Here is a 17,529-nt window from a genome sequence, read left to right on the forward strand (position 1 = left end):
ATTAGAAGTAAAATTTTAACATTCAGAAGTAATTCAAATGTAATCGTCCAGTCTCTCCATAATGTTTTTAAAGCAGGTAAATACAATATTTGTTATCTGTCAAAATGACGGAAAGCATTTTGAAATACTATCACTCAGTGCTAAACAAACATTTTTTGATTAAGGCAACATATGTTACATAAATAGGCATATATTATTACAGTGATATTTAACACGTCCATAATATTGCTGCACAAAATAATCGAGCTTTTGGGGTAATTCATGGTCTGTTGTAAATAATTGTAATGCTTTTACAATTTTAAGTTTCCTTTTATTGTTCGATGGTTGAAGGGCGGGTAGAATAATGTCACTATTGTACACAGTTATTTATTATTGCATCCATAGAGCAAGCCTTTCACTGATTGTTTACAGTTTAACAGAAGTTAAAGCCATAATCATAATCCTGCAAAGCATCATGTGGTGTAGGAAAAGGTGGATAGTAAGTACATGTAGCTAATTGTTACTACTGAGTATTTAAATGTATAATTACACTAACAAGGACACTGGAAAATAAAGTGTAAGCGTTAATTCTAATATTATGTGAAATGTCATTTTTTCTCATAAAATCCTTAGCTCATTGGAGGCCATGAAGCGACACCCTGAGGACTTCTTTAATCAAGACTGTAGAAGTGCCACCCGGATGGCTCCAAAATTAACTGAGAAGCTCATTAACCTGCATACTTTCACAAATATGAGGGTGAAACCAGACACTCCGGTCTTAAGCCAGTCTATACATCATGCAACCTCGATAACAAAACAGAACAAATAACACACAGATATCATAGTTGTTAAACTACTGTTTCAACTTCATCCTCAACACAGATATTCAGTCCACGGTCCATCATCAGAAACTTCAGAGGAAGCTTTACACACTGCCAGATTTTTGAGGAAATGGATCAACTCTTTGATATTCTGAACTTCAGGTGCAAATGTGGAAATAAACCTGGTAATTAAATGTTTTTCTCTACAACCAGCAAACCACATTGTGATTTTTGTAGATGTCTGAAAGACACCAAATGGTGGAGGAGACCACTCTCCTCTTCCAGCATCATCTGCCCGGAATCCCTGAAGAACAGCATTAGCTGGGAAAAATCCTGGAGATTTGGGTAAATAAAGATCTATTTGGGGTCAAATTAAACAATGGCAGATACAGCTCAGAGCGAAAATAACAAATACAACATTTAAATGTGTCTGTCAAAAGTGGAGACTAAAAATTAATTGATGTGCTTAAAGAAAAAACCTGATCTAAACCTAAATCTGATAAATCCATTACCAAACTGGTCACTTACTTCCATCATTTACTTCAATCTGTAAGGTCTGGCAAAACACCAGAGTGGGCTTGTTCACAGTGTGAGGGACGTTTTGATGATGCACAAAAACCTGATGGCTGAGGGACTGAAGCACCTCCAAATTAAACCAAGATTGACTTGATGCATTTATATTTTAGTAAAAGGGTACTAATAATGAAGAAAACAGACAATTAGCAAGATTTCTATATTAACCATTTTTCTTGCTGGTACGTTTGAAACCTGTTTTCTTTTCTGTTATAAGAGGCAAAGCAGGGCACCGGTTTCACCCTTCAGACAGAGAACTTTCAGCTGCACTAAGAAGTGCATCAGTGGCGAAACATCATTGTTTTTAATTATAGACCCACAAACTGTGTGACAGACGACTGCTTACAGCTTCTTCAGTCTCCCACTGTGGAGTGTATTGAACAGGTAATGCATAATCATATATCACTAGACTGACATGTAGAAAACTTGAACCAAATTTAAATTACTTACCTTTTCTTGCGATGCTAAAACGATTATCGATGCATCTTTTTGTGTGTGTGACTACTTGGTACTTTTAAAGCAAAGTATTTATAATGACCCATAAATAATTTACTTCCAATATCTTTTATTAATAAAACAAATGGAAGTGATTTGGCAAGTCAACTGTAAGGTTATATTTGTCAGCATATGTCCCAACATTGCAAAGAACCAACAGGAAAATAAATGTGTGCCTGTACTAGCAGCGTACTTGTAGTCAATGAATACAAACTTCAGCATATTCTGAATCTCTAACATTTAATAATAGACTTCTAACCAATATCCTCCTGTTATTTACAATGAGCAATATAATACTTCAGACAAAAAATAAATCAATATTTTGCTGTAGCAAAATCACAAACAGCTTTCATAGAAAAATAATGCGTGTTGGACTTACGCATATTCTGAATAATTAGTAACAAACAAAGCTGCTCTTATACACAAATAATAAAGAGTCTAAGACTTATGACTTGAAATTGTTGCTGTATACCAATCAAAAACAGCTTATACTAAAAAAGTGAATGAACATCTGCAGAGAGCACAGTCAAAATGTAACTTTTTGTGACTGGCACTGCACTTATACACACTGTGACTGTGGAGGGTAGTACAGTAGACCTAAGTATAACGTCATATATCAGATCTGTTCACAGCATATTGATGTGAAAACAAAACAATACAGAAAGCAGCTCTCATACAAAAATAGAAAAAAGGCCACAATTAAATTATGCCAAAGGGTAAAAATGAAAATATGTTAGCTTTTAAAGAAGAGGGTGCCGTACGGATTTTGCACTCAGCCATTATGCGTCTCTGTTATATGCGCGTTTGAACATATATGTGCGCAGGCGTGTAGTCTTTCTTTACAAACCATGCTAATGAAATTCCACTAATGCCAACATAATTTTCAAGTCTAATTAAAAGAATGTTGTGGTCGATAGTATCAAATGCAGCACTAAGATCAAGTAACACTAATAGAGAGATACAACCACGATCGGATGATAAGAGCAAATCATTTGTGACTCTAATGAAAGCAGTCACAGTTTATGGTACGGTCTAAATCCTGACTGAAAATCCTCGCAGGTATCATTTCTTTCTAAAAAGGAACATAGTTGTGAGGATACTGCCTTTTCTAGTATCTTTGACAGAAAGGGTAGATTCGAGATCGGCCTGTAATTGACTAATTCTGTAGGATCAAGTTGCATTTTTTTAACAAGCGGTTTAATCATAGCCAGCTTAAAAAATGTTGGTACATATCCTAGAGACAAAGATGAATTGATGATTCAGTTGTGGAAAAAGTGAAGTACCTCGGTCACATTATAAGGAGTGACCTCTCTGATAATGATGACATTCAGAGGCAGTACTGTAAATTGTATGCACAAGCTAATATGCTGGCACGGAAATTTGGAATGTGTACAGAAAATGTAAAAATAGTCTTGTTTAAAGCCTACTGCACACCACTCTACACTGCCCACCTGTGGTGTTGCTACACAAAAGCTGTATTTCACAAGTTACAAGTAGCATACAATGATGCTCTTAGGATTTTTTTTAAAGTCCCTTGCTGGACCAGTGCCAGCCAGTTGTTTGTGCAGAATGACGTGACCACACTAAATGCTGTAATAAGAAATGTTGTTTATAAATTTATGATGAGACTCATGGACTCGCAAAATGAAATTATAATTGTTTTTATATGGCCTGACCAGAGCAGTACTAGGTATAGCTCGCTGCTTTGGAGGCACTGGAGAAATTGTTTATATGGATTATAGTAATCCTTTGTTTTTATTTGTCTGTCTGTCTCTTTTACATGTTTTCTTATGGACCTTTTTTTTTTAGTCTGAAATAAAGAATAAAGATATTAAGAAGAGGATCTATGACCTCTGGAAGCATCTCTTTCAGTAGCTTAGTCGGTATAGGGTCTAACGTACATGTTGTCGATTTAGATGATTTAACAAGTTTAGCGATTTCTTCCTCTTCTATAGCAACGAATGAATAAAATTTTCCTCAGGGAGACTACAATGCACTGCCTGATGCGATACTGTAGTAGACGGTTGCATAGTTATAATTTTCTCCCTGATATTATCAATCTTGTTATTAAAGTAGTCATTACTGCTGTGCTGCTTGGAAACATCTGGGGTTGAAGATTTATTTTTCGTTAGTTTAGCCACAATTTCAAATAAATACCTAGGGTTTTGTTTATTTTCTTCTAATAGGGTTGAAAAATAAGCAGATCTAGCAGCTTTTAAAGCCTCTCTGTAAGTAATCGAGCTCTCTTTCCATGAAATGCGAAATACCTCTAGTTTTGTTTTCTTCCAGTTGCGCTCCATTTTTCTGGCTGCTCTCTTAAGGGCCCGAGTGTGCTCGTTGTACCATGGCGTTGGACTATTTTCTTTAATCTTCTTTAAGCGCAAAGGAGAAACTGTGTCTAAAGTGCTGGAAAAGAAAGAGTTAAAAGTTTCTGTCGCAATAGTAGTAGTATACTTTATTGTCCTCGAAAGGAAATTTGTTGTGGACTACATGTTGCTGCATTAACATATAAAAAAGACAGTTGATTTAAGACATTACAATTTTAAAATTAATAAGATAAACAGTTATTCAATAATCGTACAGATACAGGCACAAAGGAATTCTTATACCGATTTAGTTTGCACATTGGGACTCTATATCTTCTACCAGAGGGGAGCATTTCATACTGCGAGTACAAAAAGTGAGTTTGGTCCCTCACAATTTTCTGTACCTGATTCAGAATGCAACTCTCATATAAATGTTGAAGATTCAACTGTTCTTCTTGTCCAACAGTTTTTAATGCTGTCGACACCAGGTGTACTAGTTTAGACTTAAGCTGTACATTTAGGTTCCCAAACCATACTGTAATACCATATCTAACTATACTTTCTAAGACAGCTTTGTAGAATAACATCATAATCTTATTAACTCCATAAAAACGCAATCTACGTAAGAAGTACAGTTTCTGGTGCAGCCGAGTGCAAACCCATTCTGTGTGTGTTTTCCAAGTGAGTGAGCTGTCTATATAAACACCCAAATACTTGTAAGTCTGCGTTTGGGTGATATTTTGGTCATGTATGACCACTTGCCGATGGTCACATATACATTTTGGGTCGAATATAATCTCCTCCGTTTTCTTTGTATCTATTATTAAATCATTTTTATCACACCAATCAACGAACCTGCTTATTTCTGTCTGGTAGATGTTTCCTATATTATCGTCTCCGTAAAGTAAACTTAAAATGGCTGTGTCATCAGAATATTTAAAAATAGAGTTTTGTTAAGTAAGTAATGCTTACTTGAACATTCATTTGAAAAAAGTGTAAAAAGTATTGGTGAACTGACACAGCCTTGTAGAACACCTGTGCTAATGTCGAGTTCTTCTGAGCTATCTGGGATGCTACACGTGTTGTCTTACTCCAACAGAGTTAAGAATGTCTTTAAATGCCAATCCCAATGCATCTTTTTCGTTATCTACATGTATATTAAAATCACCAACAATTAGTACTTTGTCTGCAACCAGTACTAACTCTGATAGAAAGTCAGCAAATTCTTTGATAAAGTCTGTATGGTGCCCTGGTGGCCTGTATACAGTAGCCAACACAAATCTCAAACGTGATTTATCATTTATACTTGATAGTGTTACATTAAGCACCTAGCATGACGTTGTCATACTCAGATTCTATTCAGAATATGAGTCTGATACTGCTCTATTGGGCTGTGATTATGGGGCGTGTTTCAACCGAACCAGGAAAGAAAATACCTCTGCACTCAATTGGATAAACCTACAACCAATCAGAGCAACGGAGTAAGTGTAACATCTTTCCGATCGACAAATGCCTTGATCGAAGTTCTCTGTTCTTCTTCTAAAATGAATGCGCTATCAATATCAGACGCGACACTATAACAGACGTGATGGCGGAATCTACACATCTCAATTCTCCAACGGCAACCACCTTAGTTGTAAACAAATTCAACCCAAGCGCTCTTTGGTGACGAGGATGATTATGTTACTGTTGATCATCTGTCTATCATCATATAAAGCCCACACTGACAATTTGATTGGTCCAAACAGCTCTGGTTCGAGCATAATAGCTCCACATAGTCCAGATCGAACTTCCCAACCTCAAATGTTGTGGGCGGGGATAAGTTCGGCTGGCATCCAGGCTATTAAGCACCAACACTTCAAAAGAATTATATTTAACACAAGACTTCTCAGTAATTCTTAAGATATTATAATAAATTACAGCAACTCCTCCCCCTTAGCCTTTCAGACGAGGCTCACAGTAATCTCAAAACAGAGTAATTTAAAGTAATGTAATTGTCTGGTTTTAGCCAGGTTTCTGTCAAACACAGCACATCTAGGTTATAATCTGTAATCATATCATAAACAATAAGTGCTTTTGAAGTAAGGGATCAAATATTTAGCAACCCGAGATTTAACATTTGTTCATCCGTATTATATCTGCTTTTTATTTGTTGAACATCAATTACATTTTTTTTGGGAGTATTTTATTCGGGGAACAGACACAGTCTCCATATGATGATATCTAGGTGGAAGAGTCTCTATGTGATGGGATTTATCTGATCTCAGTGACGTGAGACAGCTAGCAGACGGTCGGTTTAGCCAGTCTGTCTGCTTCCTGACCTGAAATTCATGTTATTATTAGAGAGAAGATTATTATTATTATTATATTTTTATAATTGTTTATTATTTATCATATTACCTTGGCTTATGTTAGCAGCAAGAGAAGTGACTCAGGAGAGTACTGGGTTTAGCCCGAATGAACTTGTTTTTGGCCATACCGTTCGGGGGCCGTTAGCTTTATTGCAAGATGGCTGGATACCTACTGAACCACCGAAAAAGTTGACTGAGTATGTTGATGGTTTTAAAAGACGAATTGTTAAAGTGGTTAAAGTGGCAAAGGTGAACCTGGAACAAGCACAAGCAAAAATTAAACGCTTGTATGATCGTAGGACGGAACATCGTTCTTTTTGTGTTGGCGATCAGGTGCTGGCCTTGTTGCCCGTTGTTTCATCTCTGTTTAAAGCTAGATTTGGTTAAGTAATTCAGAAACTTTGAGAAATTTGCCAACATTCCTTGAACATCTTCCAACTGAAAAGCATTGTGAATTGGCTGAGTTAATTCGGGAATATTCGTTCTTGTTTTCAGATGTTCCTTCTTAGACACACGTAGTACAACATGACATTGATGTGGGTGATACCCCTTCAATACGTCAGCGCTTTTGTAGAGTGCCGTGGGAAAAAAGAAAACAGCTTGAGTCAGAGGTTAAGTATTTGATTGATAATAATCTCCCTGTTTGTTAGTAAAAAAAAAGGATGGGACATTTAGGTTCTGTACAGATTATAGAAAACTAAATGCAATCACTAAACCAGACTTTTAGTTGTGTATAGTGATTCTTGGGAGGAACATTTAGTCCAAATTCAATCGCCTGAAAGACGCTCAGCTCACCGTGAACCTAGCAAATGTGTAACTTCGGGCCACGGTGACTTATTTAGGAAGAAGAACACCTGCACGCCGGTGATCCCAATTGCGCCGCAATCAACCAGTCACCTGTAAACAATGCAGACGCAACACACACACACACACACACACACACACACACACACACACACACACACAAAAAAAAAAACAAGGAACGGCCGACAGTCTTTGTCTCCCTCTGCTGGTACAACACAAACACATTCAGGCACTATATTAGCTCTAACAAAACTCCCAACCTTTTTGATATTATACTGTGTGTTTATACAAATAAAATGGTTTATGAATGAGAAACTGTAATTTGCTGCTGTGAAATAAAAGGTGTTTCACTGCCGCCTCATCAGGTCTTTCAGAGGAATGTTGAAATCTAAACGAAGTCTTAATTTACAACAGTAAAGTTGCTGTATCTTCAGTCTCTGTTGATTCTGTTGACTGTGAGTCTCTGTAGTGGATCCTTATTCGCCATCAGATGATCATCAGAAGATCAGACTGTCATCTAATACTGGCCAGTCCTAAAATAAAACACACAAACTGTCACATATGCAGTATGAGACATCACATATGTCACATATTTTCATAAGAAAACTAGATAAGCTATATTAATTCATTCTCAAACATTATAAAATAGCTTCTATCTGATGCTAAAAATCACTTTACAAAATTAAAAGGACATGAAAGGTCACTTTCACACAACAGACAGCTGATACAGAACCAGCAGAAATTATCATTACACTACGAATTTAATATGAGTTATTTACAAAAAAAGCAAATCTCAGATTATCACACACATAGAAACAGTTAAAGGGGGAAAGCTGAAAATAACATTAATATTATGTTCACAATCAGTCACAACATTATAAGCACAATTAAACTCATAAAAAACAGTTTAAATTTCAGAGACCTACTGAAGCTGAATTTAAGACTCAATATCTGATTATCTCAGACAAAATATTTACACATTACTGAACCTTAACCTTTAACTTTTATTTCTAGTGAGTAAATTTGAATTTGAAATTTGAAACAGCCATTTGAAATTTAAGTGAAAATATGATAATGAAAATCATTAAAAACTATTCTTACCATAGTGTCTCCAGTTTATAATGTGGATCATCCTTCAGATCCTTTAGCAGCTTCACTCCTGAGTCTCCTAGTTTATTCTCAGACAGATGCAGGTCTCTCAGGTGTGAGGGGTTTGATCTCAGAGCTGAAGCCAGAGCAGCACAACCTTCATCTGTGACACCACAATCCTCCAACCTGTAGAGAACAGTGACACACATTAAGCCAATATCCAAAGATAAACATGACCACTTAAAAAAAAAAAAATAACATAATAATGTCAATATGAAATATATACACATACTCATTAATTATTAGATTAGAATCATTTATGTTGTTAAAATACACCAGTTAGGATTAAGGGATTGAATACACAGTTTGTAGAGTATAAAAATAATTTCTATGGAAAGTCCCCATAAAACATGAGAACCTATGGTGTGTGTGTCGAAGAAGCAGTCGAACAACAGGAGAGATCATCAGTCTGTGAGTGTTTACTTTTCCCAGTAGATTTTAGCGCGGCTCTGTGTTGCTAGGAAGTTTGTTTTGTTTACTGTGTTTTTACTCTGGTAAAAGCGCCCGTGTGACGTTGTTTGTGCGTCGTGACTTGTTAGTTTCGCTTGACTAAACAGGGGGGCGGGGCCTAAGCCAGTTAAATTATTTATTCTAACAAACTGCTAGTACTTCTTAGAAGAAGCAGTCGAACAACAGGAGAGATCATCAGTCTGTGAGTGTTTACTTTTCCCAGTAGATTTTAGTGCGGCTCTGTGTTGCTAGGAAGTTTGTTTTGTTTACTGTGTTTTTACTCTGGTAAAAGTGCCCGTGTGACGTTGTTTGTGCGTCGTGACTTGTTAGTTTCGCTTGACTAAACAGGAGGGCGGGACCTGCTGTATTCAATAAAGAGGTATTAGGCGTGTATAAAATAGGTTAGTGCACCGCGGCAGCGGTCGCGGCAGCCCTCATGTGAAGCCCTCATCGTGTGAAGACCGAAGAGTGTAAAGACCAACGACTCTACCTGTGCGACTCCACCGAGCAAGGACACCGACAAGGCACTTGAGTATTAATTTTCTTGTTTTTTTACTTTCCTTTCTCTTCTACACACCTTTTCATCTGATCTGTCTGTTTGTGACCCCTCTTCCACTATGTGTTTTCAAATCCCTACTATTACTAACACGCGTAAATCAAATGTCACACGTCAGAGGCAGTCCAATCCTAACAACCTGCATACTTTTCCGGTGTCTTCAAGTACTATATTCTCTTTTCCTATTGGTCTCTGGAATTGCCAGTCCGCTGTAAACAAAGCTGATTTCATTACATCTATTTCTAGTCATTTGGGTCTCAGTCTACTGGCCCTGACTGAGACCTGGATCAGACCAGAGGACACTGCCACACCGGCTGCCCTCTCCACTAAATTCACTTTCTCACACACCCCTCGCCTTACTGGTAGGGGTGGTGGTACTGGTCTGCTCATCTCAAACGATTGAAAATTTGATCATTTACCACCTGTGTGTGACAACAGCTCATTTGAATCACATTCAATTACTATCACTAGCCCTATTAAAATCCATTTTGTAGTTGTATATCGTCCCCCAGGGCAGCTCGGAAGTTTCTTGGAAGAGCTTGATGTGCTACTCTCATCCTTCCCTGAGGATGGTACTCCTCTCATAGTTCTTGGAGACTTCAACATCCACCTAGAAAAACCTCAGGCTGCTGATTTCCACACTCTGCTTGCCTCATTCGACCTCAAGCGAGTATCTACTGCGGCTACTCACCAATCAGGTAATAAATTGGACCTTATCTACACACGCTACTGCTCCACTGACCATACACTGGTCACTCCACTGCACACTTCAGATCACTTCCTCCTCACTCTCAACATCAACCTGCCACAGAACACAACACACACTCCTCCACAGGTCACCTTTCGGCGAAACCTACGCTCACTCTCACCCTCTCGTCTATCCTCTCTGGTCTCATCCACACTTCCTCCACATGATCAGCTTTCAACACTAGATACTAACAGTGCAACTGATAATATTTTCTCCACTTTAACATCCTGCTTGGACAACTTCTGCCCACTTTCCTCCAGGCCAGCCCGCGCCACACCCTCTGCCCCCTGGTTATCTGATGTTCTCCGTGAACATCGTTCGAAACTCAGGGTTGCAGAGAGGAAGTGGCGCAAATCGAAAAATCCTACTGACCTTAGTCTTTATCAGTCCCTCCTCTCTTCCTTCTCTGATAATATCTCTACTGCTAAAATGACTTACTATCACAACAAAATTAACAATTCTTCAGACTCTCGCATGCTTTTCAAAACCTTCTCCTCTCTTCTCAACCCTCCTCCTCCTTCATCAATACTAAAAGCTGACGATTTTGCTACATTCTTTATAAATAAAACAACCTCCATCAGCGGCCAATTTACCAATCCACAAACTGACACACACTTTTCCAGCTAACACACTCTCTACCCTCCTTCTCTCTACTCTCAGAGGCAGAAGTCTCCAATCTCCTCCTTTCCAGTCGCCCTACCACCTGTCCGCTTGATCCTATTCCCACTAACCTACTTCAAGCCATTTCATCCTTGGTTGTACCCACACTCACACACATCATAAACACCTCTCTTCACACTGGTACCTTTCCCACAGCATTTAAGCAGGCTCGTGTAACCCCACTGCTTAAGAAACCCACTCTAAATCCAGCACATCTGGAAAATTACAGACCGGTATCTCTCCTTCCATTCGTCGCGAAAACACTTGAACGAGTTGTTTTCAACCAGATCTCTTCCTTCCTTACACAAAACAACCTCTTTGACAACAATCAATCTGGTTTCAAAAGTGGACACTAAACTGAGACTGCCTGCTCTCAGTAATTGAAGCTCTGAGACTGGCAAGAGCAGCCTCCAAATCCTCAGTTCTCATCCTGCTGGATCTGGCTGCTGCCTTTGACACAGTTAACCACCAGATCCTCCTGTCAATCCTAAAGATGAAGGGCATCTCGGGAACCACACTCCAATGGTTCAAGTCTTAACTCTCAGGTAGGTCCTTTAGGGTGTCGTGGAGGGGTGTGGTGTCTAAGACACAACATCTAGCTACTGGAGTGGCTCAGTGCTGGGACCGCTTCTCTTTTCCATCTACATGACATCACTAGGATCTGTGATTCAGAAACATGGCTTTTCCTATCATTGCTACGCTGATGACACACAACTCTACCTCTCATTCAAGCCTGATGATCCGACGGTAGCTGCTCGCATCTCAGCCTGCCTGACAGACATTTCTGGCTGGATGAAGGACCACCACCTTCAACTAAACCTTGCGAAGACAGAGCTACTCGTGGTCCCGGCCAACCCAACACTTCACCACAACTTCACCATTCAGCAAGACTCGTCATCCATAACTCCATCTAGGTCAGCCAGGAACCTTGGTGTGGTAATTGATGATCAATTGAACTTCACAGACCACATTGCTAGAACTGCCCGGTCATGTAGATTTGCCTTGTACAACATTAGGAGGATCAGACCCTTCCTATCAGAACATGCTACTCAACTCCTTGTCCAAGAGCTTGTTTTATCCAGACTTGACTATTGTAACGGTCAATGCAACTCCTGGCCGGTCTTCCAGCTTGCACAGTCAAACCTCTGCAACTGATCCAGAACGCCGCAGCTAGAGTGGTCTTTAACGAGCCGAAAAGGGCACACGTCACTCCTCTCCTCACAAAACTGCACTGGTTGCCAGTTGCCGCTCGCATCAAATTCAAGTCACTGACGTTTGCCTACAGAACATCCACTGGTTCTGCTCCCTTTTACTTTAACTCTTTACTTCAGACTTACGTGCCATCCAGGAACTTGCGCTCTGCAAGTGAATGGCGTCTTGTGGTGCCATCTCAAAGAGGCACAAAATCTCTTTCTTGGACCTTTAAAATGACTGTTCCCTGCTGGTGGAATGATCTGCCTAACTCAACCAGAGCGGCTGAGTCCATAGCCACTTTTAAGAAACAGCTGAAGACGCTTCTTTTTCAACAGCACTTGATCCAGTAATACTAACACTTTCTCTACTACTCTATTCTATTCTGTTCTATAACTATAAAAAAAAAAAAAAAGTTCTGCGTTAGATAAAACTGAGAAGGGTCATAGCACTTGCATTTTGTTGTCCTACTGTTAGTTTAACTGCTTCTATTGTTCTCATTAGTCGCTTTGGATAAAAGCGTCTGCTAAATGAATAAATGTAAATGTAATGTAAATGTGTGTGTGTGTGTGTGTGTGCTTAATGAATTTGTAAATATTTTAAGGAACATGTGTGTGTGTGTGTGTGTGTGTGTGTGTGTGTGTGTGTGTGTGTGTGTGTGTGTGTGTGTGTGTGTGTGTGTTAGGGCTGGAAGAAAAAAAATCGATTCACCAAACTATCAATTTTTTTTTGTTATCTATGAGTGTCGTAATATCCATTTCAAGTGGACGCGTGGAAGCGACTTGACACTGAATGCACTGAAAAGCCCTCGTGCTACTCATATGCTGAGAGAGAGATAAGACAGTAGAGCTGCACGATTAATCTTTAAAATACTGTGATCCCCATTCAAACACCCATACGATCTTTTTCAAATTCATCTGTCCTTTGATAATATCATATTGCAGCATTTTAAATCTGTGTTGGCACTGCCGCTGACCCAGAGAGAGTAGTCATGAAACCGCATAAATAAAAGAGCTGGGATAAAAGTTTAAAGTTCAAATATAAACACTGATACAAAGTATCGTGATAATATTGAATGTGTGTGTGTATGTGTGTGTGTGTGTGTGAGAGAATGTGTATGTGTGTGTGTGTGTCTGTGAGAGAGAGATTGTGTGTTTGTATGTGTGTGTGTGTGTGTGAGTGAGCTTAATGTATTTGTAAACATTTTAAGGAACTCTTAATATTAATGTAATTAATGTCCAATAAAGGTTGTATTAAAGCACTTAATGACAATTTCTTATTTTCTGTGAACTAATCTAAAGCGAGAACTATTTATGGTTAATAAGTTGTTAACAAAGCATTACCTAACTCTATACATAAAAGCTAATTAAAGGAGAACTCCGGTCAATTTTAACATTGAGCTAATTTTTTTGTAAATTTGGAGTGCTGTCAGTACAGAGAACAACGACAAAAATCAGTGTTGCCTACACCGTGTTATCCGGTGTTGTCTACACCGTGTTATCCTCTTTTTAAAATTTGCACCCTCTTGACTTCAATGGGGCAAGTTTTAAAGCTGCTTTTAACCTCTTAACATCCTTCATGTGTCATTACAAGTGCACCAGCCATGTGAGTGATTCCTTCAGAGTGAACACAGGTGCATCTGACTGCAGTAGATGTGAAAGATATCAATAAAAGTTATGTTAACCCTCTGGAGTCTGAGCGGTTTTCTGGGCCCTTGAGATGTTCTGACATGCCCTGACATTTGTGCTTTTTTCAGTTGCTTATAAACATATTAATGGCAAAGGTGTAAATTCACTCTATAAAGCACAAACAGGGCTACCATAATATGTGAGCCACGTGTATGTACATGTTTTAATTTTTGAGAGAATAATGTTTATGCGTGGATATTGAAAAAACTAAAAACTAAAATTTCTGAAATAAGGCCACAAAACACATAGTAAATATGTGTCAATAAGACTTTTGACCAATGGATGTCGTCGCCTATAGTTTTTTCTTCAAAATTATGTGAAAATAGTCTTGCTTTATCGTTCAAATAAAACCATACATTGATTTAAATTGATGTAAAACAGGTTTTGCTTGGAAAGCCAATATGCGAGGGGGCGTGAACGAGGAGTGGTTTTCACCTGAATTACCACCCACTCTGCATAATGATGAGCCATTCACACAGGTGTGAAACTGGCTGAGCCACAATGCAAGGACAAAGGATATTTAGAAGAAGACTTATATTGACCATTTAAGATTTTGCTTACATCTATCTTGTACATATGTTGTGCTATTTTATTAAAAAGGTTACAATTACAACAATAATTACAATTTTAACAATATTTCAAGTGTACTCTTTCTTTGTAAAAAAAAAGAAAGATTATAGGCCTACATTTTATCTATGTATTCATTACTTTGAATATAGCCAACATTGGAACAGCTAACATCTTAGTTGATGACTTTATTTTTGACAAAAATATTAGGCTATTTTATATATAGAAATTGCTAAACAAAAGCTTATTTGACGAGGCAGTATATTCTACAGTAAAAACTGTACCCAAATCTACTAAACAAAATGTTGTCTTTCATATTTCGCCTGACTGTAAAGTTGTTTTCATGAAATATTAGGGCATATAAATGTTAATTTGCAGTTTACGTTGCTTATACAAATAGCCAACATTTTATTTCAACATATTTCAGTCGATTTTTACTCATCTCAGTATAGCAATACAGTTTGCTAAAACATCATCATTCGTTGCTTATTTACTTTAAATCCAGGAAAGTTGTTAATGAAAAAATTATTAAAATTAAGATACAATTGAAACAAAACGAAATTCGTTTTAAAGAAAGGATTTGTACTTTCTGTTTTGAGGTCTCTGTGAAAGTTTGAAAGTCTTTTAGTGTTTTTTTTTTAGAGCTCGCGTCCATAATGGAGAAAAAACAGAGCGCATGCCGTTCATTCGTCAATAAACAGAAACCCGAGAAGGAAAAACTTACTAGTATTCCTCAGCTCGTATTCCTCGTATTCCTCATTATTCCTCACAGCGCTGCAAGACGGTGTAAGCAAGTAATGTTCTGAATAAACTTGTGTTTTGGTTTTCTCGAGCTGATGGGGGCGTTCACAGGATTGTGCGGATTACCTCAGCCATTTGCGTTTGAATAGCGTGCGCTCTCCGTGGGCGGAGTCACATTACATTTGAATTAGCTTAATTAGGTCGACTGGAATCGCTCTCTTTTAATACAGATTTCACAAGATGAGAATATTTGTTTTTTATATAAATTACTTCATTTAAAAGAAGAGGTTTCAAGCTTCATAAAGACATATATCACGTGTATGTGTGAGAAGTATTCACTGAGTTATGGTTTATTTTCGGACGTGTTTCAGAATGGACTACACGGACAGAGAGAAGGCAGAACTCGCTTCGTGTTTATTTTTCTTTATTTGTCGAAAAGCACAACACTATGTTTTTATTGTGAGTATACACAAAAATAATACACATTTAACAGAATCGATTGATGTATGGAACTCCTATGGAAAATCAAAGTCAACAGAGTATTCATGAGTTTCTTTTACACTGATAAAAAAAAAGCGAGCTGGTATCGCCGGCGATACCGTCGACCTCAGGGGGTTAATTCAGCCAGCGCACATACCTGTATTTACATCCTGTTTTCGGTCAAAGTCCACAGTAGTCGATTGTAACTAAACCTATGCGCGTGAACTCGACAATCGACTACTGTGGACTTTGACCGAAAACAGGATGTAAATACAGGTATGTGCGTTGGCTGAATTATAATTATAGATTATGCACTATCTACATATTAAACCTTATTCACTCCGAGTCTTTATGGTAGAGATGATCTTACCACAGTTCCTCCAGTTTACAGTGAGGACTCGCTAGTCCAGCAGAAAATCGCTTCACTCCTGAGTCTCCTAGTTTATTCTTATACATATACAGTTTTCTCAGGTGTGAGTGGTTTGATCTCAGAGCTGAAGCCAGAGCAGCACAACCTTCACCGGTGACACCACAATCACTCAACCTGTAGAGAACAATGACACACATTAAGCCTATATCAAAACATAAACATAACACTTAAAAAATAAAAAATAAACAATGCTGTCAATATGAAATATATACAAATACTCATTAGTTCAAGTTGTTAAATTACATCAGTTAGTATAAGGGGATTGAATATACAGTTTGTACAGTTTAAAAATCATTATTTCTATGGAAAGTCCCCAGAAAACCTGAAAACCCAACATGTGTGTTTGTGTGTGTGAGAAAGAGTGTGTGTGTGTGTGTATGTGTGTGTTAGGACTGGGAGAAAAAAATCGATTCACCTAACTATCGCAAGTTTTTGGTTTACAATTTTAAAATATATATATTTTTTATATTCCAGAATCAATATTGATTCAAATTAAATTGCTTTGTTTGTCCTTACCTATTGACAAGGTTGACAGAAGTTAACCACTTTTGTTCCAACAGAGGATGAAATATGTCGTTATCAATTCAGATTCAGATTCACAGATTCAGATTCACTTTATTAGCCATTTGCAGTGTGAAACCACATTGGAAAAAAATGTACAAGGAGCTCAAAGTGCAAAGTCGACACATAAGATGACACAACATAAAAAAAACAGACAAGCAAATGCCACATAAAGTCTTAAAAGTAAAATGCTGTACATTACAAGTCTATACAAAAAAAAAAAAAAAGCCTAGTTTAAAGTGCTTTGTTTAAAGTGATCACAGCTTGGGGAAAGAAACTATTTAAATGGCGATCAGTGGAACATTTAACAGAGCGATACCTTCTCCCTGAGGGAAGCATTTCAAAAAAGGCCCTTGCAGGATGGCCTGAGGCATCATTAGCAAGTTGTAGAGCTCTTTTCAATAGTCTAGCTTTATATGTGGCCTCCAGGAACGGCAAAGTGCAGCCAATGGTCCTGCTGGCTGAGCGAACCACTTTGTTCAAAGCCCTCTTCTCTTTCAGAGTGAGATTACCAAACCACACATTAATACTACTGGTTAGGACACTCTCAATTGCACAAAAATAAAAGTTCAAAAGAATCTTAGTATTTTGAGTAAACTCTCGAAGCCTACGTAAAAAGAAGAGACACTGTCTTGCATTCTTAGCAATGTTAGTCGTATTTGAGCTCCAATTCAAATCGTGTGAAAGAGTCACACAATGAGTGTCATAATATCCATTTCAAGTGGACGCATGGAAGCGACGTGAGACTAAATGCACTGAAAAGCCCTCGCGCAACTCGTATGCTGAGAGAGAGATAAGACAGTAGAGCTGCATGATTCTTTAAAAAACTGTGATCCCCATTCACACACCCTCACAATCTTCTTCCAATTCATCTGTCTATTAACCCTCTGGGGACCAAAAAATCGCCCCGCGTTTTGCTCGGTTTTTTTTTTTAGCAATGCAAAATAAACTCAAAATGCTCTGTTAATTTTTATCTTTA

At 38.0% G+C, this 17,529-nt stretch overlaps 1 protein-coding gene across 1 annotated transcript in view; it reads right to left on the minus strand.

Moving 5' to 3' along the window:
• Positions 1-7,846: 7,846 nt before the first annotated feature.
• Positions 7,847-17,529, minus strand: part of LOC307167199 (NLR family CARD domain-containing protein 3-like) — a gene marked incomplete at its 3' end in the record, with an annotated part of 76,830 nt that continues 67,147 nt past the window's right edge. The window contains exons 13-14 of the mRNA XM_079886191.1: positions 8,431-8,604; positions 7,847-7,862 (exon numbers count right to left, since the gene is read on the minus strand). Coding sequence (XP_079742317.1) covers positions 7,847-7,862; positions 8,431-8,604 — 190 coding nt within the window. The remainder of the gene's footprint in view (positions 7,863-8,430; positions 8,605-17,529) is intronic.

The sequence above is a fragment of the Squalius cephalus genome (assembly GCF_949319135.1).
Source record: "Squalius cephalus genome assembly, chromosome: 11".
NCBI lineage: Eukaryota > Metazoa > Chordata > Actinopteri > Cypriniformes > Leuciscidae > Squalius > Squalius cephalus.